General features: G+C 41.8%; 1 protein-coding gene across 3 annotated transcripts; it reads left to right on the top strand.

Annotated features, from left to right (window-relative positions):
* The first annotated feature begins 142 nt into the window (after positions 1-142).
* LOC110524339 (semaphorin-4E) lies at positions 143-21146 on the top strand. Of its 3 annotated transcripts, XM_021603895.2 has the most exons (19): positions 143-270; positions 510-887; positions 1064-1108; positions 3190-3291; positions 7438-8676; positions 14488-14888; positions 15046-15188; positions 15369-15431; positions 15583-15681; positions 15979-16078; positions 16475-16585; positions 16865-17016; positions 17179-17351; positions 17654-17810; positions 17965-18187; positions 18273-18388; positions 18776-18939; positions 19062-19114; positions 19234-21146. In XM_021603895.2, the coding sequence occupies exons 6-19, from the start codon at positions 14780-14782 to the stop codon at positions 19944-19946; spliced, it is 2376 nt and encodes a 791-aa protein (XP_021459570.2). In that variant the 5' UTR covers positions 143-270; positions 510-887; positions 1064-1108; positions 3190-3291; positions 7438-8676; positions 14488-14779; the 3' UTR covers positions 19947-21146. The 3 variants fall into 3 exon arrangements, with proteins under 3 accessions (XP_021459570.2, XP_021459571.2, XP_036833984.1); XM_021603896.2 differs by lacking the exon at positions 3190-3291; XM_036978089.1 differs by lacking the exons at positions 143-270; positions 510-887; positions 1064-1108 and having other exon boundaries at positions 3158-3291.
* Positions 21147-22160: the final 1014 nt, after the last annotated feature.

Genomic DNA, 22160 nt, shown 5'->3' with positions numbered 1-22160 from the left:
TGTGTAGAGTTTAGTAACTCAGCAAATGTTGTTTTTAATGTAGTCAACCACTCTTTGTAGTTATATGTGCATCCCCCATCACCCCTCAATGTCTGGTTTCAGTATGTGGTAAATGTTGAGCACTTCCTTCCACCCACACATATAGAGTCCTTCCTCATCTCACTCAGGAAGGTACTGTAGCTATGACATGTGGGGACACACTAAGAAGCCCACCATTAAGCCATAAAATGGCCATCTGGAGAAAAGTGACCCTCTTGCTGTTTCTTACAGGTAGGATTACTATTCCTTGCTCTTCAACTCATCAATACATGGTTTAAATTTGACTATTTATTTATGTATTTATTTAACCTTTATGGTCATACAAACATTTGCATTTGCTTTTTGCAATTATATTCATAGCTCATTGATTTTCGTTTGCTTTTTCCCTGATCTATACTCACACAATCTCTTGTTTGCGTCTAAATGATCAAACAACTAATCCCTCAATTGTGTGCATTCTCCTGCGACAGGAATGTTGGTGAAGCCTGGTCTGAGCACTGTGATCCTGGATCAGCCACCAAGGACAGTGGAAGTTCATCTTGGTTCCTCTCTTACCCTGAACTGCAGTTTTCTGCCCCAGACTCGTGTCACGGTGAACTGGTATTTCAGCCCAACTGGCCACTCAAGCTGCAGCTCCAATACACTGCTGAACAGCAGTACCCATTCGGCTGACAAAACTGGGAAGCTGGATGCTGGGGGTCATGTATCTAAAGAATCTAGAGAGAGTTGGTCCAGATTAATTCTTAAAGATGTCACACACAATAACAGTGGATGGTACTTTTGCCATGTCTCAGTAGAGATTCCCGTCCTTCAACAAGCATGTAGCAATGGAACTCAAGTTAATATATGTAAGTAGAGAAGGAAATCGATTTTTATCTCATTCATCAGTCTCTGTGAAATGTTTAGAAATGTTATGATGATGAGTCTTACAACAGTATTGTCAGTGGCAGCACTACTGTTGTTACTAAATAATATACTGTAAATATTTTTTTTTAAACAACTCATTATGGTCTTTCTATTGCAGCGGACAACCAGATGAAAAGTACCACTTATACTCCATTGATGACAGGTAAATCCTCTAAACCATAGGCGTTTTCATTGTGTGTATGTGTGTGTGTGTGTGTGTGTGTGTGTGTGTGTGTGTGATGTGCGGGTTGACTCATAACATAGTCATCGCGGGCGGATTTAGGGTCATAAAATATTGGGCGGGTTGAATAAAGAGAAACAATACCTTAAAAATCCATAAATGTATAATTGTGGTCTAATTTCATTGAGGCTTTTATTTCATTATTTTAGGTTATCTGGCATTAGTGCATAAGCCTAAGCTTTAGAAACTAACTGTATACGTGAAATAGCCTACATGCCAATCACCAAAGCTTTTGGGAACAGGCAGAAAAAGTTTACTTCGATCCATCAAGGCTAAAAAAAAAATAATTCAGTAAGAGATAAGCTGCGAAATGGAAAATTTAAAATAAAGAGGAGGGAGGGCCAGAAAATAAATGTTTGGGAAAGATTTGGGGAAGTGGTAAAAGAGGATAATAGCATGTTATGTGATGATTGTGTGATGGTTGTGATGCGCTATACAAATTCGACAGTCACAAGACTGTTTTTTTGTTATTTTTGTTATTGCATCTTCTTCCTGGACTCTAACCATCTTTGCTCCTTGAAAGAAGCGGAGATCACAGAGAACTTTGCTGATGTCAACTAGATCAGCCTGGACTCATGGACTTGACATAACATAGTAAATGTAAATCTGGGACACTCAAGTTAGTATGATATGTTACATTTGGTATGGTTACATAAGAGGTGTGGTTACTTAAGGCGAAAACAAAAGTTGGCAGGGGAAGGGTTAGCTAAAAGGGTTAGGGTTGGGGTTAGGGTTAGCTAACATGATAAGTAGTTGCAAAGTAGCAAAAAATGTGTAGGTAGTTGAAAAGTTGCTAATTAGCTGAAATTCTAAAGATGTCCGTGAAGAGATTCAAACTCGGAACCTTTGAGTTGCTAGATGTTTGCATTATACAAAAGGTTGTGAGTTTGAATCTCATGACAGACAACTTTAGCATTTTAGTTCATTAGCAACTTTGCAACTACATACTACTTTTTTGCTACTTTGCAACTACTTAGCATGTTAGCTAACACTTCCCCTAACATTAACCCTTCCCCTAACCCTAACTTGAACCCTTTTAGCTAACCCTTCCCCTAACCCTAACCATAAGCAATTAGCCTAACTCCTAGACTTAACAATAACCTTAACCCTAACCCCTAACTCCTAGACTTGCTAATGTTAGCCACCTAGCCACGTAGCTAGAATCCATAACATATATGTTTTGCAAGTCGTAACATATACTACATTTTGCAAATTCATAACATATTGTACGTTTTCAAATTCGTAACATATAATATGAATTATAACTCATAACATATCATACGAAATGGGTGATGGACATCCACAAAATAACACATCCATTAGAAATGTAACATATCCTACTTCCTACTTCCGGCGCCGACAGAGATGGCCGCCTCGCTTCGCGTTCCTAGGAAACTATGCAGTTTTTTGTTTTTTTACGTGTTATTTCTTACATTAGTACCCCAGGTCATCTTAGGTTTCATTACATACAGACAAGCATTTCGCTACACTCGCATTAACATCTGCTAACCATGTGTATGTGACAAATAAATTTGATTTAAATGGACTGTCTCGGATTTATGTACAAAATAATATAAAAATGTTCTGAGACTAGACTGACTAGATAGAATGAATGCTTCAATCTATTTATGACATTATTCTGGTGAGCAAGGGTTTATTTAGTCTTCTAGGGCAGCATATAATGACAGAAGAGAAGTTGACTAACAAATAATCTACCAAAATGTCAGAAAAAAAAAAAGCTATATTTGACAGCGCATTTTCTATATTAGCGGGTTAGGATCGATCGTGTGTGGTCCTCAGATTTTCATACATATAGTTGGGTGATTGCGGTAGGGTTATTAGCTATTGCGAATGGGTAAGGGTGAACAAACAGCTGACCTGCACACCACTAATGTGTGTGTTTGTGGGTGAGAAGATGTCGAATGAAATAACTGCTGTTTACCCCCTCCTCACCTTCCAATAAGTAACTCTGTCTCGCCCTTCCAATCGGGTTCTGCTTGTAGACTGGAGGCTGTGGGTAGCAGTGGGAGCAGCGAGTGCCATACTTGTCACACTGCTCGTGGTCATCTGGATCTTAATACAACGAAGGGGATGCAAGAGCAGAGGTACAAGACAGTTTTTGTTCGAAAATATATTTATCTAGTATACATATTTTGAACTTAATTTCAAACCAGATCTTGTGACCTAAAGCAGAGAGGAGGAGTTTGTAGAGGGGGAGGATGATCAAACCTAAAGCAGAGAGGAGTAGTTTGTAGAGGGAGAGGATGATCAAACCTAAAGCAGAGAGGAGTAGTTTGTAGAGGGGGAGGATGATCAAACCTAAAGCAGAGAGGAGTAGTTTGTAGAGGGGGAGGATGATCAGATCAAACCTAAAGCAGAGAGGAGTAGTTTGTAGAGGGGGAGGATGATCAAACCTAAAGCAGAGAGGAGTAGTTTGTAGAGGGAGAGGATGATCAAACCTAAAGCAGAGAGGAGTAGTTTGTAGAGGGAGAGGATGATCAAACCTAAAGCAGAGAGGAGTAGTTTGTAGAGGGAGAGGATGATCAAACCTAAAGCAGAGAGGAGTAGTTTGTAGAGGGAGAGGATGATCAAACCTAAAGCAGAGAGGAGTAGTTTGTAGAGGGAGAGGATGATCAAACCTAAAGCAGAGAGGAGTAGTTTGTAGAGGGGGAGGATGATCAAACCTAAAGCAGAGAGGAGTAGTTTGTAGAGGGAGAGGATGATCAAACCTAAAGCAGAGAGGAGTAGTTTGTAGAGGGAGAGGATGATCAAACCTAAAGCAGAGAGGAGTAGTTTGTAGAGGGAGAGGATGATCAAACCTAAAGCAGAGAGGAGTAGTTTGTAGAGGGAGAGGATGATCAAACCTAAAGCAGAGAGGAGTAGTTTGTAGAGGGGGAGGATGATCAAACCTAAAGCAGAGAGGAGTAGTTTGTAGAGGGAGAGGGTGATCAAACCTAAAGCAGAGAGGAGTAGTTTGTAGAGGGGGAGGATGATTAGATCAAACCTAAAGCAGAGAGGAGTAGTTTGTAGAGGGGGAGGATGATCAAACCTAAAGCAGAGAGGAGTAGTTTGTAGAGGGGGAGGATGATCAAACCTAAAGCAGAGAGGAGTAGTTTGTAGAGGGAGAGGATGATCAAACCTAAAGCAGAGAGGAGTAGTTTGTAGAGGGAGAGGATGATCAAACCTAAAGCAGAGAGGAGTAGTTTGTAGAGGGAGAGGATGATCAAACCTAAAGCAGAGAGGAGTAGTTTGTAGAGGGGGAGGATGATCAAACCTAAAGCAGAGAGGAGTAGTTTGTAGAGGGAGAGGATGATCAAACCTAAAGCAGAGAGGAGGAGTTTGTAGAGGGGGAGGATGATCAAATCAAATCACATTTTATTGGTCACATACACATGTTTAGCAGATGTTATTGCAAGTGTAGCGAAATGCTTATGAAACAGATGAAAGAAAGCTCTGTAATATATGTACAGTTGAAGTCAGAAGTTTACATACACCTTAGCCAAATACATTTAAACTCAGTTTTTCACAATTCCTGACATTTAATCCTAGTAAAAATTTCCTGTTTTATGTCAGTTAGGATCACCACTTTCTTTTAAGAATGTGAAAGTTCTGAATAATAGCAGAGAGAATGATTTATTTAAGCTTTTATTTCTTTCATCACATTCCCAGTGAGTCAGAAGTTTACATACACTCAATTAGTATTTGGTAGCATTGCCTTTACATTGTTTTAACTTGGGTCAAACGTTTTGGGTAGCCTTCCACAAGCTTCCCACAATAAATTGGGTGAATATTTGCCCATTCCTCCTGACAGAGATGGTGTAACTGAGTCAGGTTTGAAGGCCTCCTTGCTCGCACACACTTTTTCAGTTCTGCCCACAAATGTTATATGGGATTGAGGTCAGGGCTTTGTGATGGCCACTCCAATACTTTGATTTTGTTGTCCTTAAGCTATTTTGCCACCACCTTGGAAGTATGCTTGGAGTCATTGTCCATTTGGAAGACCCATTTTAACTTCCTGATTGATGTCTTGAGATGTTGCTCCAACATATCCACATCATTTTCCTTCGTCATGATGCCATCTATTTTGTGAAGTGCACCAGTCCCTCCTGCAGCAAAGCACCCCCACAACATGATGCTGCCATCCCTTGCTTCACGGTTGGGATAATGTTCTTCAGCTTGCAAGCCTCCCCCTTTTAACTCCAAACATAACGATGGTCATTATGGCCAAACAATTCTATTTTTGTTTCATCAGACCAGAGGATATTTCTCCAAAAAGTATGATCTTTGTCCACATGTGCAGTTGCACACCGTAGTCTGGCTTTTTTATGGCGGTTTTGGAGCAGTTGCTTCTTCCTTGCTGAGCGGCCTTTCAGGTTATGTCGATATAGGACTTGTTTGACTGTGGATATAGATACTTTTGTACCTGTTTCCTCCAGCATCTTCACAAGGTCCTTTGCTGTTGTTCTGGGATTGATTTGCACTTTTCACACCAAAGTACGTTCATCTCTAGGATACAGAACGCATCTCCTTCCTGAGCAGTATGACGGCTGCGTGGTCCCATGGTGTTTATACTTGCATACTCTTGTTTGTACAGATGAACGTGGTACCTTCAGGCGTTTGGAAATTGCTCCCAAGGATGAACCAGACTTGTGGAGGTCTACAATTTTTTTCTGAGGTCTTGGCTGATTTCTTTTGATTTTCCCATGATGTCAATCAAAGAGGCACTACGTTTGAAGCTAGGGTTGAAATGCATCTACAGGTACACCTCCAATTGACTCAAATGATGTCAATTAGCCTATCAGAAGCTTCTAAAGCCACGACATAATTTTGGGGAATTTTCCAAGCTGTTTAAAGGCACAGTCAACTTAGTGTATGTGTAACGGATGTGAAACGGCTAGCTTAGTTAGCGTGGGCGCTAAATAGCGTTTCAATCAGTGACGTCACTTGCTCTGAGACCTTGAAGTAGTAGTTCCCCTTGCTCTGCAAGGGCCGCGGCTTTTGTGGAGCGATGGGTAACGATGCTTCGAGGGTGACTGTTGATGTGTGCAGAAGGTCCCTAGTTCGCGCCCGGGTATGGGCGAGGGGACGGTTTAAATTTGTACTGTTACATTGATGCTGTTGACCCGGATTACTGGTTGCTGCGGAAAAAGGAGGAAGGTCAAAAGGGGGGTGAGTGTAACGGATGTGAAACGGCTAGCTTAGTTAGCGTGGGCGCTAAATAGCGTTTCAATCAGTGACGTCACTTGCTCTGAGACCTTGAAGTAGTAGTTCCCCTTGCTCTGCAAGGGCCGCGGCTTTTGTGGAGCGATGGGTAACGATGCTTCGAGGGTGACTGTTGATGTGTGCAGAAGGTCCCTAGTTCGCGCCCGGGTATGGGCGAGGGGACGGTTTACATTTGTACTGTTACATTGATGCTGTTGACCCGGATTACTGGTTGCTGCGGAAAAAGGAGGAAGGTCAAAAGGGGGGTGAGTGTAACGGATGTGAAACGGCTAGCTTAGTTAGCGTGGGCGCTAAATAGCGTTTCAATCAGTGACGTCACTTGCTCTGAGACCTTGAAGTAGCTCTGCAAGGGCCGCGGCTTTTGTGGCGCGATGGGAAACGATGCTTCGAGGGTGACTGTTGATGTGTGCAGAAGGTCCCTAGTTCGCGCCCGGGTATGGGCGAGGGGACGGTTTAAAATTATACTGTTACATATGTAAACTTCTGACCCACTGGAATTGTGATACAGTGAATTATAAGTGTGTTAATCTGTCTGTAAACAATTGTTGGAAGAATTACTTGTGTCATGCACCAAGCAGATGTCCTAACTGACTTGCCCAAGTTATAGTTTGTTAACAAGAAATTTGTGGAGTGGTTGAAAAACAAGTTTTAATGACTCCAACCTAAGTGTATGTAAACTTCCGACTTCAAATGTATCATAGCACTGAGAGAGAGAGAGACATGAAAAAACAGCAAGCCTTGTGCACTCATTTACAGAGCAGCTAATATGCACAAAGTGAGGTCTGCCCTTAGTGTGTTGAATGAGAGATCAGGTGGTATGTGGTTAGAAGCTCTGAGACAGAGCGGGGGAGGATAGGTGAACGTCTCAGGTTCATTCTTTGCAGATTCTCAGCCGTGTCTTGTCCTTTCTGCCCAGTCTACGACCTTCTTGGCAGTGCAGGCTGCTGAGCAAGGACAGTTAATCAGATGTGAATATTTGTTGGTGTGACAATGACTTTGGAGTATTTTTTTTTCTTGTGTATTTCCAGAAAGTCCTATCTATTCGAATATGCCTCCACCAAGATCTGCAATAAAACAACCCTCTCCGCATCCAGGAATACAGATGGACAACCAGAAGTTTCCTTCTCCTTTAAAACACACCAGGACCCCAGCCACAGCCCATTACAGCAAACATGTCAGGACCCCAACTCCAGCCAGGACCCATGACAGCAAACATAGCCTAAAACCCTAAGACTTTTTATGATTCCAATTAATCATATTTCCTCTACTGAAACTATGTCAGCAAGTAATTTGTTATCTCGTGTGTTGTGAGTGAAGTCTGACTTGGTCCTATCCTGTCCTATTACATGAGCTATCACTTTAGTATGTTTTTTTTTCAGGGACTGCTGTTGATTACTTCTCCAGCAATTGGCATGCCATGGTAGCCTACTAAATTCTGAGAAATTAATATTGTGTAAATATTATTCTCAGGGTCATTTAATGTTGTCCAAGTTCTATAAAGCGTAATCTATCAATAAAGAAAATAAGTGCTATTTTCTGGAATTTACAGTATGTTGCATCAGTAGCCTTTGTAAAAAAAGACTGGGCAACACACTGTGGGCTTGAAGGAAATATCTACATCTGTTAATAGTGCATTAATGAAATTCCATATTTCAGTATTTTCTTGCAATTGTAGTGTCAAAATTGTGAACAAATACTATGTGACTGGCAATTGTGCTATACATGTATGCAAGGACAGAAACATACATCAAGTTCGTTTTAGACAAAGTCTTTAAAATGATAGCCTACTAGACAACCACTTCAAAGGTGTCATCCTAAAAACAGAGCCAATGTATCGGTCTAATGTATCAGTCAATCAACGTCCATCCTTCGAAAATAGAAAAACATGGTCACGTGATACCTTGCCCCATCTAGGTACTTGTGGTGCTTTCACGACAACTGGGAACTGTGGCCTTCAGGTCGGAAATATACAAATATGCCCGAGTTTCCGGCTTGGAATTCCGTGTTGGAAGATCATTAAAAAGATTCTGCCCAGTCAGAGTTCGTTTTTTCCTAGTTCTCTTGAATGCACTGTAGTAGGAAGTGGAGATTTCCGAGTTCCCAGTTGTTTCGAATGTGGCATTGGTGGGATTGGGATTATAGAGCTAACGTGCACACTAGCCAGCAAACGTTACAAGTGGAGCCGAAAGATAATACCGATGTCAAATGGAAGATACTCTGGATCAATTTCTAATGGCGTAGACTGAGAATAAAAATAACTGTTCCAGGTAAGTCATGTAGGCCTATTGGTATTTGAATTTTCGCGAGCAGCATTTGTTTGGTTGTTCTTCATGGGTGAGGTCAATTTGTAACAAATGAAATTATTCTCAGCTAACTAGCCAGCAACCTTGGTAGCAGGTAAAGTGGTGTAACAAGATTATTATAAACGTCATACACTCCTTTTAGTGAACACCTTTGGCGAGTTTTAATGTGCAACGTTAGTGATTTTTCACCTGTGCTAATCAGTAATAATTCAAGAAGCGTCAATATTCGCCCGAATAAAGTAGTGTTATAGCACGTCCTTTTCATAACTTACCCTTTCCCACCTGTCATTAATTTAATTTCTTTATCAGAATCAGAAATGTCATATTTTACGTCAAATTTATAACAAAGTCCAGGTGTGAGGTTGAATCAGCAGCTGCATCACAGACAGGTCAGAAACAGCTGTCCTAAATATAATTATGCAAATTGTCCTATTAATTATAAGAGAAGTGCTTTCAATCATGTATTATATGGAACCTATTTTTTGACTAGCTGTCCACTGTTTTTAATCTATTCTCCCAAAGATGTCATCAACACAGACTGACATTAAAATATCTGAACAATAAGCTGTATTTTCAATTTATTTAAAGATTGTTTACATTGTAATAGGGAAATGGACATGTCAATGAATATGTAATTAACCCATTAAACATATTGCATAATTGGTAGAATGCTCTATGTTTATGTTATTTGCCCATAAGCGATTTAATGAACATGTTGTCATTGTTGTGTATTATGGACACACAATTGCATTGGGATTTGACACATGATGTCAAATCCCAGGCAAGTGGTATGCTGCATAATAGCTCAGAGGCAGAAAACATTTGTGTAAATTCTCTAAATCAATAGGGATTGATTTTACCAGTGGAAACACATTGGACATGACCAGCCTGGTATGCCAATATTCCTAGTGGCAAAGTGGGACCTGGTCAATTAAATAGTCAGTTGGCAGAAGTTGGGTATTCCCATGAAACTGTGAGGAGCCTCTGTGAGCAGTATGAGATTTGAAGGAGTTCATATTTTTCTTTGTCTCCCAGCTCCTGCTGAGACTTGCCCATGATGTGTTTGTGTAGGCAGCCTAGCCATGCATGTTTCACTGATTGTGCTCAATTTGTTAGAACAGGGCCTAGTAAATAAAAGGTTGTCTGTTTATACTCAAGTCATTGTATAAAACATTGTTTCATAAATTGTTATAGCCTATATGAAGTCCCCAGAGGCTGATCTCACTATTCATAACCCTGGTCATTCATAACCCCATTCATGGAAAAAAAAGAGTTTAGCAATTAGTTGTATTATTCCAGCTAATTAACTTTCTCACCCTAACAACACATCTGGTGGCCTATTGTTATCTTGATAAAATTATTTATTTTAGTAATCTGAGCTAGTGAAAACATAACCTTGTCCTGAACTGGGTGTGTTTTTTCCACACAATGGTGTTTCACAACAGTGGCTATGACACAAGGAGTGTCAGAGGTGAACTCCCAGTTTCCTGTTCAAACCCAGCCCCATGGAACACACTGTCACTGCCATTCACTGCTCTGGTAAATCAGTTACAGTACAACTCAATTCTGTGCAGCAGTAGCCTACAGATTAGGAGAGGGCATTTTTGCTCAAGTCAAATGTAGAAGCACTAAGGCCCAGGCCCTATTCTCAGACCATCTGCACCAAATCAATCTCCAGATTATGAAATTGGAAGTCAGTACGAGTTTGGGTTTTAGTATTCTGGGGGCTGCCATATCCGGTCTGCCACAAAGTACACATTTGGATTCCCTTTGCCTAGTCTAGTGGAGTGCTACATATTGAACTATGCCAGAGGTAATTGAACTTAATATCCACGACTAAAAATATCTTAATGACAGGAGAGTCCAGAACTGTTTAGAGAGCGTGGCGGTCTTGACCCCTGTTTGATTCCTGTAAACCTTTTCTGGCTGAAATTGTCTGATCACCTCCACATCTCTTCTCACTTAAGACTTTCCTGCTTTTTACAGGTGGCCTTTGAACCCTAATCCTTTCCAACTTTTCTGCCTCTAGGTTGATAGTGTTGACACTCAATGAATGTCAATGTCATTGTCGCTATATACAGTGCCTTCATAAAATATTCAAACCGTTTTACTTATTCCACATTTTGTTGTTACAGCCTGAATTCAAAATGGATTTAAAAAAAATATTCTCACCGGTCTACACACAATACCCCATAATGACAGTGAAAACATGTTTTTAGAAAATCTTGCTAATCTTTTGAAAATAAGGGTTGTGAATACTTTACAAAAGTACTCACACCCCTGTGCTATGACACTCTAAATTGAGCTCTTGCATCCAATTTCCTTTCATCATCCTCTACAACTTGATTGGAGTCCACCTGTGGCCAATTCAATTAGACATCATTTAGAAAGAAACACACCTGTCTATATAAATTCCCACAGTTGACAGTTCCTGTCAGAGCAGAAACTATTGTACCATGAAGTCCAAGGAACTGTCAGATTTCCGAGAATTGTGATGACGCATATATCTGGGGAAGGATCTCCATCGTTGGTAAATGGAAAAAATATGGAACTACCCAGACTCTGCTTAGATCTGGCCGTCCGACCAAACTGAGAAAATGGGCAAGAAGGACCTTGGTCAGGGAGGTGACCAAGAGACCAATGACCACTCTGATAGAACTCCAAAGTCCCTTGGCTGAGATGGGAGAACCTGCCAGAAGGACAATAGTCTCTACAGCACTTCACCAATCTGAGCTTTATGGGAGAGTGGCCAGACTGAAGCCACTCCTGAGAAAAAGGTACATGACGGCACGCCTGAAGTTCTCAAAGAGGCACGTGAAATACTGCACGCATAATATTTTGCCTTGAGTCAATAATTGAACAATTTGGCCTGAATGCAAAGCGCTATGTCTGGAGAAAACCAGGTACAGCTCATCACCGTCTAACACCATCCCTACCGCAAGGCATGGTGGTGGTGGCATTATGCTGTGGGGATGCTTTTCAGTGGCAGGGACTGTGAGACTGGAAAGGATAAAGGGAACAATGAATGGAGCCAAATACAGGCAAATCCTTGATGAGAACCTACTTCAAAGTGCAAACGACCTTGGACTGGGGGCAAAGATTTACGTTCCAACAGGACAATGACCCCACGCATACAGCCAAAGCAATGCTAGAATGGCTTCAGAACAAGAATGTGAAAGTCATTGAGTGGCCCAGCCACAGCCCAGACTTGAATCCTGTGGAAAGACTTGTAGATTGCTGTTCACCGTCGCTCCCAATCTAATTTAACTGAGCTTGAGAAAATCTGCAAGGAAGAATGGGAGAAAATCCCCAAATCCAGATGTGCAAAGCAGATACAGACATACCCAAGACGACTCAAAGCTGTAATCGCCACCAAAGGTGCTTGTACAAAGTATTTACTCAGTGGTGTGAATACTGTTGTAAATGAAATATTTCTGTATTTCAATTTCACAAAATGTTTTTTACAAATGTTTTCACTGTGTCATTATGGGGTATTGTGTGTAGATGGGTGAGAAACTCTTTAATCCATGTTGAATTCAGGCTGTAACACAACTTGGAATAAATCAAGGGGTATGAATACTTTCTGATGGTATGATAACTGAGTGTACAAAACATTAGGAACACCTGCTCTTTCCATGAGACAGACCAGGTAAAAGCTATGATCCCTTATTGTTAAATCAACTTCAAACAGTGTAGATGAAGCGGAGGAGACGGGTTAAGAATTATTTTTTTTTAGCCTTGAGACAATTGAGACAGGGATTGTGTATGTGAGTTATTCAGAGGGGGAATGTGTAAGAAAATATTTAAGTGCCTTTGAACGGGGTATGGTAGTAGGTGCCAGGCGCACCGGTTTAAGTGTGTCAAGAACCTCAACGCTGCTGGGTCTTTAACACTCAATAGTTTCCCTTGTGTGTGTCAAGAATGGTCCCCCACCCAAAGGACATCCAGCCAACTTGACACACGTGTGAGAAGCATTGGAGTCAACATGGGCCAGCATCCCTGTGGAATGCTTTCGACACCTTGTAGAATCCATACCCCAACGAATTGAGTCTCTTTGAAGGCAAAAAGGGGTTCATCTCAAGATGAGGAAGGTGTTCATAATGTTTTGTACACTCCGTGTATATCCAAATCAGCAGGTAGCCTACTTAACTCATTTAGCATACCCTCAACATCTGCTATGTAGGTGAATTGCATCAATTATGGAGCTGTCAATGGTTGCTTACTGATTCCGGCATGATGCAATCAGTATTAGAAAATGTATTCAAATTGAGAAGTTAAATTGTACAAATTATGTAACTTGGGCTTTGCGTAGTTCTAAATTTCTAAAGTTTTTTTTATATAGATCCTCAATCTGGTTTCTCTCGCTGTACTAGAAAAAATACCATTCATCTCCAATAAAATAACTCGTCATCGGAAAGTGAGGGTGGTTGAACATGTGAATGGATGTGGCTTAGGTGTCATAAAAGCTTCACGCATCAACAGAGTGATTGATGTGAATAGTGAAACCAGACTGGAGGGCCAGTGACATCATTTGACAACGTGTTTTGCATTGACTCACTCAACTTGTTAAATGTTTCATTGTTGGCCATAAAAGACTAAAAACACCAGGAAATCAGCTCCAAGTGATTTTAATTTTGGAAATCTGTTCCCAAGTATTCCCATGCGTAATAGAGACACGTGATCATATACAAATGTAAGCAAGGTTTGAAATGTTTTGGTCAAATATTATATCTGTTTGGGCTTTTTGCGATCAATTTGTAGTCTACAAATGATTTGTAATTATGTTCCGGCCCCCTGAACATGCACTTAAAAAGTCATCCCGCGGCTGAATTTAGTTGATGATCCCTGTTGTAGGCATTCCTGCTTGTCTTCCATGCTTGAAAATATCTGTCAAACACAGTGAATAACAACTTGTAGTCATTCAAACCAGCTGTAGTGCTTAACTGTAGTCCCCTTGCCTGAGGCGTAAAGTATGTGTGCTCTCCCTGCTCTGTCAACAGTTGAGCAGTCGCTAGCATGCACCAGCTCGTTTCTGTGTTTTTAAAGTAACAACAAGAAACCAGCATCTGTTGCAACAGCATTTCTGTGTTTTTGATCTCTGAAATAAATAAGTCCTCAATGTTTTGTTGCCTGTCATGGATAGCGTCCTAGGTTTTTCTTGTGCACGTGACCTGGCTTGGAAAAACTCTGCATGGGCCCTTGTTTAGTCTAAAGGACAGTCTGAACACAGTCTACGCAATGGATCCAACGGAGGGTCGTTTGTGTAGCTCTCTACATAATTCTTAGTACTTTTGTGAGGCGGAATTTTTCGAACTCGACGCAAACGGAGCTCTGTTTCCGTAGACTGAAATCACTGTGGAGAGCCCTTAACTAGGGCCCAGGGTTTGTCCATGTCAGGTCTTATGGTAAGGAAATACGCAAGTGCTCTAGTCATAGGAGCAGAAGGGATCCAACCCAAGTATTAAAACCAGTGAATCACAGGAACCTCTGAGTGTTAAATTAGAGAATCAGTGTGATTTGCATGCATGCCCCAACCTGAGCATATTTCCAGCTGCTAGTATCCTGGTAATCAGAAGGAAGCGGCACACACCCAGGTCCTTATCATTGGGGGCAGACAGACAGGAAGAGAGAGTAAGGGAGGTGGAGACCTATTCATTTCTTTCTTTTAGCCAGTTGGATCATAAAATCAATATGATCTTTGTTTTGTCTTTAGACTACTTCATGCAGTCTATGTTGAGTCGCTCTTACTCATGTATTGTGTTCTCATGTCCCTAGATGAGAGCCTCAGGACCAGCATAAAGATCCCCTGAATTGGGAAGTTTGAACTACCACGTCCTACAACAGTACCTGGGACAGTATGGATTCTCTCCTGAGCTACAGAGGAGGTAGCAGCAGCTGCAAGTGTTTATGTTGGAGGCTGATACCATCATAGCTATTGACCATCAGAACACTAATACTGGGAGTCTCTATAGAGACATGAACTGCTGACCTTGATCTACAGTGTGTTATTGTGTAAGCAGGACTAAGCAGTGCTCCCACACACCCCCTCCCACCTGGGCACTACGCCATGTCTCCTCTCTCTGCTCTCGGTGTTTTCTGTGGATTGTTCCTTCCTCTGTCTCTCAGTGAATACAACACTCACAACTGTATCCCACGGAAGAGTGTCCTTTACCAGGGTAAGTCCCTCACTCTCACATCTCACCCTCACTCCCTGTTTTCTCATAACGGTGTAGTGGAGTGCATCTGTTTCCTCAAATACTAAAAAGTTGGAATGAACACACACAGTTTGTGATACAGAGCAATCATTGAGTTTTCGAATGCTTTCCTGTTTAGACAATATGAAGCTGTTCAGAGAGGAAGGGATTTGTAACTACTCCACCATGTTGGTTCGAGAGGATTTGGGCCTGCTGCTGCTCGGGGCTCGAGAGGCTGTCTATGCCCTGGACATCAATGATATTTCCATCAAGAAGTCATGGGTATTCAGTTATCCTCTTTAGCTATCAGTTATCCTGTATCATTTGCATATATTATTTTATAAATCACAAATGGACTGCAATAAAAGGCTCCTGTAACTACTCTGCGGTGACCTAATACCAATGCTTTGGAATCATAAATCCATTACCTAGAACATACTTTGATGTGCAGCTCTCTGTTAGGTATACTGGCGGGTCACCAAGGAGAAACAGATGGAGTGCACATACAAAGGGAAACATGCTGAAGTAAGTGGCTCCATCAATCATGAAACAGTTCTCCTCACAGATATCTGTGAAGTGAGTTGTTTATCTGAACACCAACTGAAGACAGGACAAACAGAACCAGATAAATTCACTGAAATCCATAAAATGACTTCTCATCCCCGTTCTCTTGCAGATCGAATGCCGTAACTACATCCGGACGCTGCATAAAGTGGATGATGGCAGAATGTATGTGTGCGGGACAAATGCTTTCAGCCCCACCTGTGATTACATGGTAAGAATAGCTTGGCCAGAACAGGACAGTTAGGACATCTTCCTGTAAGAATAGCTCTGGTATTTGAAGCTATCATGTGACTGCTGCAGACAAGCAGTTGTCATTGAATATTTACAGTGAGTGTGAAATGTTTGCATACTACAGACACCTGCCTTCACGCTCTCTACTGTTAGTGGCTACTGAGTGTAACACATTTTGCCCTCTGAAGATTAGTATAAAGTATATGCCTACATCTCACTCCCTGAAACTGTGTGAATGAATACAACTAAATAGTGGCTTTGTTTGTGACCCTGACAGACGTATTCTGAAGGACAGCTGAGACGAGAGGAAGCGCAGGAGGAGGGAAAAGGGAAATGCCCCTTTGACCCCTTCCAGAGATACTCATCCATCATGGTCGGTATGTACTGTGCCTCTCTTGTCTGTCTCTGGTTATCTGCTCTCACACAATGACAGACTTGTGCATCCATTGAAGTCCAACTTGCACCAACTGAAAAGTGGGGTTTCAAATGTGCAATCTAGAACTTTCATTTTCGGTTGAAAATGCTGCCGCTGCACTTGTTTAAGTGGGGGGGAGGGGAGGGGAGGGGGGGGGGGTTGTAAAAGTGAAGGGGCTGGGTATTTGTGAATTGAACAAGTTTTCTGCTTTATGGCTCAATGTGTTTATTAGTTTGCGTTGCCAGTGGCAAAATTAAAGATTGCACCTGTAATTCTCTAAATACTTACAATATTATTTACTTTGCTTGAAGATCCATTATGTTTCCCCCTTGTAATTCTCATGTCTCTGATCTGCCAGGAAATGACCTGTACTCTGCTACCTCAATCAACTTCCTGGGCTCTGAGCCTGTTGTTCTCCGCAGCTCTTCCTCTGCTCTCCGCACCGAGTTCAAGAGCTCCTGGCTCAACGGTCAGCTCTCCTTCGCTGTTCATACTTGTTATAAACTTCTATACTGCTATATACCATGCCTTATATTCTATTCATTTGTGCACCATATCTCCTAACACCTGCAGATGAACTTTGAATGGCAAAATGTATCCATAGCATTTGACATACTCTGTACCTTGAGTAATAGCCTAGATCCTATAGGTCTCTGTGTTTTTGAATTATGAAACTGAACTTCAACTACTCCTGTAAAACAGTTCCTGATAGGTAGCGTAATAAGTGCTCATTATGGTTTGATTTCAGAACCCAACTTTGTGTACATGGACCTTGTCCCCGAGAGCAATAACAACCCAGAGGGCGATGATGATAAGGTCTACCTGTTCTTCAGCGAGAACGCCATGGAGTATGACTTCTACAACAAGCTCATGGTGTCACGAGTGGCTCGTGTATGCAAGGTAACAACTTGTTACAAATTTACTTTCAGCTGCAAGAAGTACAAGTTTCATTGGTCCATACATGGTATTTTAAATATAAAGAACAGTACACTGTTTAAACAGTGCAAGGGTATAGTGTGTGCATTTGTCCTTCTCTCCAAAAGTTTTCACTTGTTTGACTAGGGGGATATGGGCGGCCAGCGGACGCTCCAGAGGAAGTGGACGTCGTTTCTGAAGGCTCGTCTGGACTGCTCTCTGCCAGAGTCCAGCCTGCCCTCCATTGTACAGGCTGTCTTCCTACTCAAAAATGATGACTGGAGCAAAAGTGTTTTCTACGCAGTGTTCACTCCCCAGTCGTGAGTATTCTCAATAGAATCCAGTGACTTTAAAGTTGGTAACATTGTTTCAGTAGGAGGTGGACTGAGATTCTCACTATATTTTAAATGGTTGCTTTACATGCACGTTTACCATAATCATAGGGCCAGGAGTTTTCCCCAACCATGTGACCTGACCAGGTAAAAGCCCTGGCTAATGGAGGGATAACTATGGCCTAGGGGTATTTATCACGTGGTCAGGAAAGACATAGGGCCCTAACCATAATATATATTGGTGGTTTGAAAACATCAAACATGTTTTTCTGACTGTGTGTTTGCGCTAGGAGCTTGTCCGACATGTCTGCAGTGTGTGCGTACAGTGTGTCAGCTATCGGAGACGTGTTCAATAAGGGGAAGTTTAAGACACCAGTGACTGTGGAGACGTCCCATGTGAAGTGGGTAATGTACAGTGGAGAGGTGCCCACCCCCAGACCTGGAGCCGTAAGTCCCAATTTAATATCATTGTGAATCTCTAAATGGTTTAGGGCCACAAAAGGAAATTATCAACTTTTCTACATTTCAACTACTAACTCAGCACTAATAAATGTATTATCATTATCAAGTTATTACCACTCATCAATCCTTTGTTTTTCAGTGCATTAACAATGCAGCACGGGCCCTTGGGATGGAGCGCTCCCTGGACCTGCCAGACAAGACCCTGCAGTTCATCAGGGACCGGCCCCTCATGGACGAGGCCGTGCGCCCTCTGACCGGGGGTCCGCTGCTGGTCAAAAAAGGTGCCATGTTCACGCGCCTGGTGGTGGACAACGTGCTAGCTCTGGATGGAGAGAGATACGCAGTCATGTTCATCGGCACAGGTACTGTACAGCACACACACAGCCCCAAAACAGACTTCTTCTGGCAGTGGCTATCAATGACATGGGTGTTCTTCTCTTCTTACAGAGAACGGCTATGTGCAGAAGGCAGTGAACTATGCTGGGGAGATGTTCATCATTGAGGAAATACAGCTGTACCAGACCCCAGAGGCTATCAGGACGCTACGCCTATCCTCCAGCACGGTAACACTAACTCAAGTCAATCAAACTTGATTTGTATCGCGCATTTAACAAATGCGTTCTTCAAATTTCTTATTGGCAACTCGGGTTTAAAACCCCAAGGTGCAGCAACATTTTACAAAGCATTTTGCAAAACAACATTTTACTGATAAAGGTAATTCATACAATGTAAACATAACAGTTTTTCATGATCAATGTCAGTTTATTGTTGTCTACAGGCACTTCTGCAGACCGATGGTTACTCATTTACGTTTTATTTCCTTGGCACTTACAATAGAGCATTCAAGGAGAATGGCATTGTCATTGCTGTTACTAACAGTGGGTGGAGCCGACTCATCGAGCTGCTGACACTCATGTGGTATTTGCTTGTTTGTATTCTTGTTTCCTCAGGGTCAGTTGTATGCAGGCTCAGATTTTGGAGCAGTACAGATGCCTCTGAGTGACTGTGGCCGCTATGAGTTGTGTCTGGACTGTGTCTTGGGCAGAGACCCTTACTGTGGATGGGACCTCTCCACTGGCATCTGCTCTGCTGTGGCCAGTTCATCCTCTGACACGTACGCTCCACACTAGCATTTTCACTGGGGAGTAACCTCTGACTTTAAATAAAGATTACAAGTGTTTACTATATGTTAGAATGTAAGTATATACTTGATATATTAGGGTATTTGTCTTTCAGGAACATGATTCAAAGTCTAAAAGATGGTGATATATCAAAATGTCCAAAATCAGGTAAATTGATTTCACAATATTTCACAATAAATGTTCAGCACATTACCAACAAAGAACAGATCTAGTCATCACTTCCTTTGACAAGTAGATACACATAGAAATAATTGCGTTTTTTGCAGAGACTGTGAAGCCAGAGAACTACACCTTAGTCCCTGGGAACAACATCAAGCTGCCGTGCCATCCTGCCTCCAACCTGGCACAGGTACACTGGCTCTTCTTAGGGCAACAGCTGCATGCTGACGCTAAGTATTACATCTACAACGGAGGAATCCTTATTCTTAATGCCTCTGCCTCCGACGCGGGCCAGTACACCTGTGAGTCTGTAGAGCAGGTGAAAAGCAGACCACACACCAGGACTATGGCAGTCTATCAACTGCGGCCCCACACTAATGCAGAGGGTGAGGAGGAGACGACGACAGAGTCCCCCTATAGCCACAATACCCCACTACCAAGGGTGCCACAGACTTTGGAGCCCCCGCTCCCTCCTGAGTCATGGAGTGTAGACAGCAGGGTGGTAGGCCTGCAGGTGGCGGTAGCGCTCCTCTCTCTGATGCTGCTTGGTCTAGTAGCCTGGAATCTATATAAAAGGAGCTTTAGAAACAGATCTTCAGAGAACTCAGGTGTGGGCCAGGTGAAAAGGCTGTCAGTTGACTACATTCAAAATAGGACTTCAGTGATTAAGTTGCTGGGAACTACACCCAGTCATAACGCAAACAATAACCATCACGCAGTCATAGCTTTCAAAGGGAATGGGAAGCACCACTTTTCTCCGGGAGGCAATATTTCCACTATGGATGGGTTGGGTTACATTGACAACGAGTCAGAGATCTGACCCTGAGTGTTAACCACTCTCTGGGGTTTGCTCTCTTTCTCTCACCAGGCAGCTGATTTAGGACACTATGGCAATGTCAAGCTCTGTACATTGGACTTGCGATAGAGGGGAATGTTTTATATTTTTCTAGGAATTGTCCAGAAAGACATTTTCCCACCAGGTTGAATTTATTTTATATAGTCATGCCATAATACAAATATACAGTGAGCTCCAAAAATATTGTGCCCAGTAGAAATTAATGGTAAATAATGCATTGTTGTGAGTAACTTATTGTAAATATGAATAGAATGTTTCTAAAAACGTTAATGTGGCTACAGATAGTCCTGAATGAATTGTGATTAATTAGAAAGTTACAGATCAAATATCATACCCACCTCTCACAATTACAATAACAGGGGAGGTTAGCATGATATTTGTGCATCTAACTTTCTCACTCATAATTATTCACAATTTCATTCAGGACTATCTGTAATCATGATAGCATCCACATTAATGGAGAAGTGTTTAGAAGCATATTTAATTTTTTATTTACAATAAGTGACTAGGATGACAATATATTATTTACCATTAATTTCTATTGGGCACAAAATAATCTGAAACACTACCAAAACAAACAGCAAATGCATCCAACAAGTTTCTAGAAAGGGAAAGACCTAGTCAGTTGTACAACAGAAATGTGTCTTCCGCATTTAACCCAACCCTTCTGAATCAGAGAGGTGCGGTGGGCTGCCATAAATCGACATCCACGTCTTCGGCGCCCGGGGAACACTGGGTTAACTGCCTTGCTCAGGGGCAGAACGACTGTCACAAGCTTGATGTAATAATCATTGTGTGTTAAGAATATGGGATCAAATACTGTACTACTTTAATACACAAGTGAATTTGTCCCAATACTTTTGGTCCCCTAAAATGGGGGGTGGAGGTGGAAGAGAGAGACACTATGTACAAAAAGTTATGTAATTTCTAAACGGTTCACCCCAGATGGATGACAATTACTCTCAAATTAAATCTGACATTCTGCACTTCAACCTCAGCCATTGTATCATTTAAAATCCAAAGTGCTGGAGTGCATAGCCAAAACAACAATGTGCCACTGTCCCAATACTGTTGGAGCTCACTGTACTGTGCTAAATATTTTGTACAGTTAAGGTATATTTCAAATATTTTGTATTAAAGGCCCAGTGCAGTCAATGTGATTTTCCTATATTTTGTATATACAGTACTAGTTAAAAGTTGACACCTACTCATTCCAGGGTTTTCCTTTATTTTTAGTATTTTCTACATTGTAGCATAAGTGAAGACCTCAACTATGAAATAACACACAGGGAATCATGTAATAAACCAAAAACAAACAAAGTAGACACCATTTGCCTTGACAGCTTTGCACACTCTTGGCATTCTCTCAACCAGCTTCATGAAGTAGTCACCTGGAATGCATTAAGTTAATTTGTGGAATTTCTTTCCTTTTAATGCATTTGAGCCAATAAGTTATTGTGACAAGGTATGGGAGGTATACAGAAGATTGCCCTATTTGGTAAAAGACCAAGTCCATATTATGTCAAGAACAGCTCAAATAAGCAAAGAGAAACAACAGTCCATCATTACTTTAAGACATGAAGGTCATTCAATCTGGGAACATTTCAAGTGCAGTCACAACAACCATCAAGCGCTATGATGAAACTGGCTCTCATGAGGACTGGCAGTTACCAGCCTCAGAAATTGCAGCCCAAATATGTTTAAGTAACAGACACATCTCAACATCAACTGTTCAGAGGAGACTGTGAATCAGGCCTTCATGGTCAAATTGCTGCAAAGAAACCACTAAAGGACACCAATAATAAGAAGGCTTGCTTGGGCCAAGAAACATGAACAATGTACTTTAGACCTGTGGAAATCTGTCCTTTGGTCTGATGAGTCCAAATTTGAGATTTATGGTTCCAACCGCCGTGTCTTTGAGACGTAGAGTAGGTGAACGGATGATCTCTGCATGTGTGGTTCCCACCGTGAAGAATGGAGGTGTGATGGTGTGGGGGTGCTTTGCTGGTGACGGTCTGATTTATTTAGAATTCAAGGCACACTTAACCAGCATGGCTACCACAGCCTTCTGCAGCGATAGCACAAACCAGATGGGATATCATTCATTTTTCAACAGGACAATGACCCAACAACTCCAGGCTGTGTCAGGGCTATTTGACCAAGAAGGAGAGTGATGGA

This window comes from Oncorhynchus mykiss, chromosome 5 (assembly GCF_013265735.2).
Source record: "Oncorhynchus mykiss isolate Arlee chromosome 5, USDA_OmykA_1.1, whole genome shotgun sequence".
Taxonomy (NCBI): Eukaryota; Metazoa; Chordata; class Actinopteri; order Salmoniformes; family Salmonidae; genus Oncorhynchus; species Oncorhynchus mykiss.
Note: the sequence above shows the minus strand (reverse complement) of the source record. Positions and strands in the feature narration are given on the sequence as shown.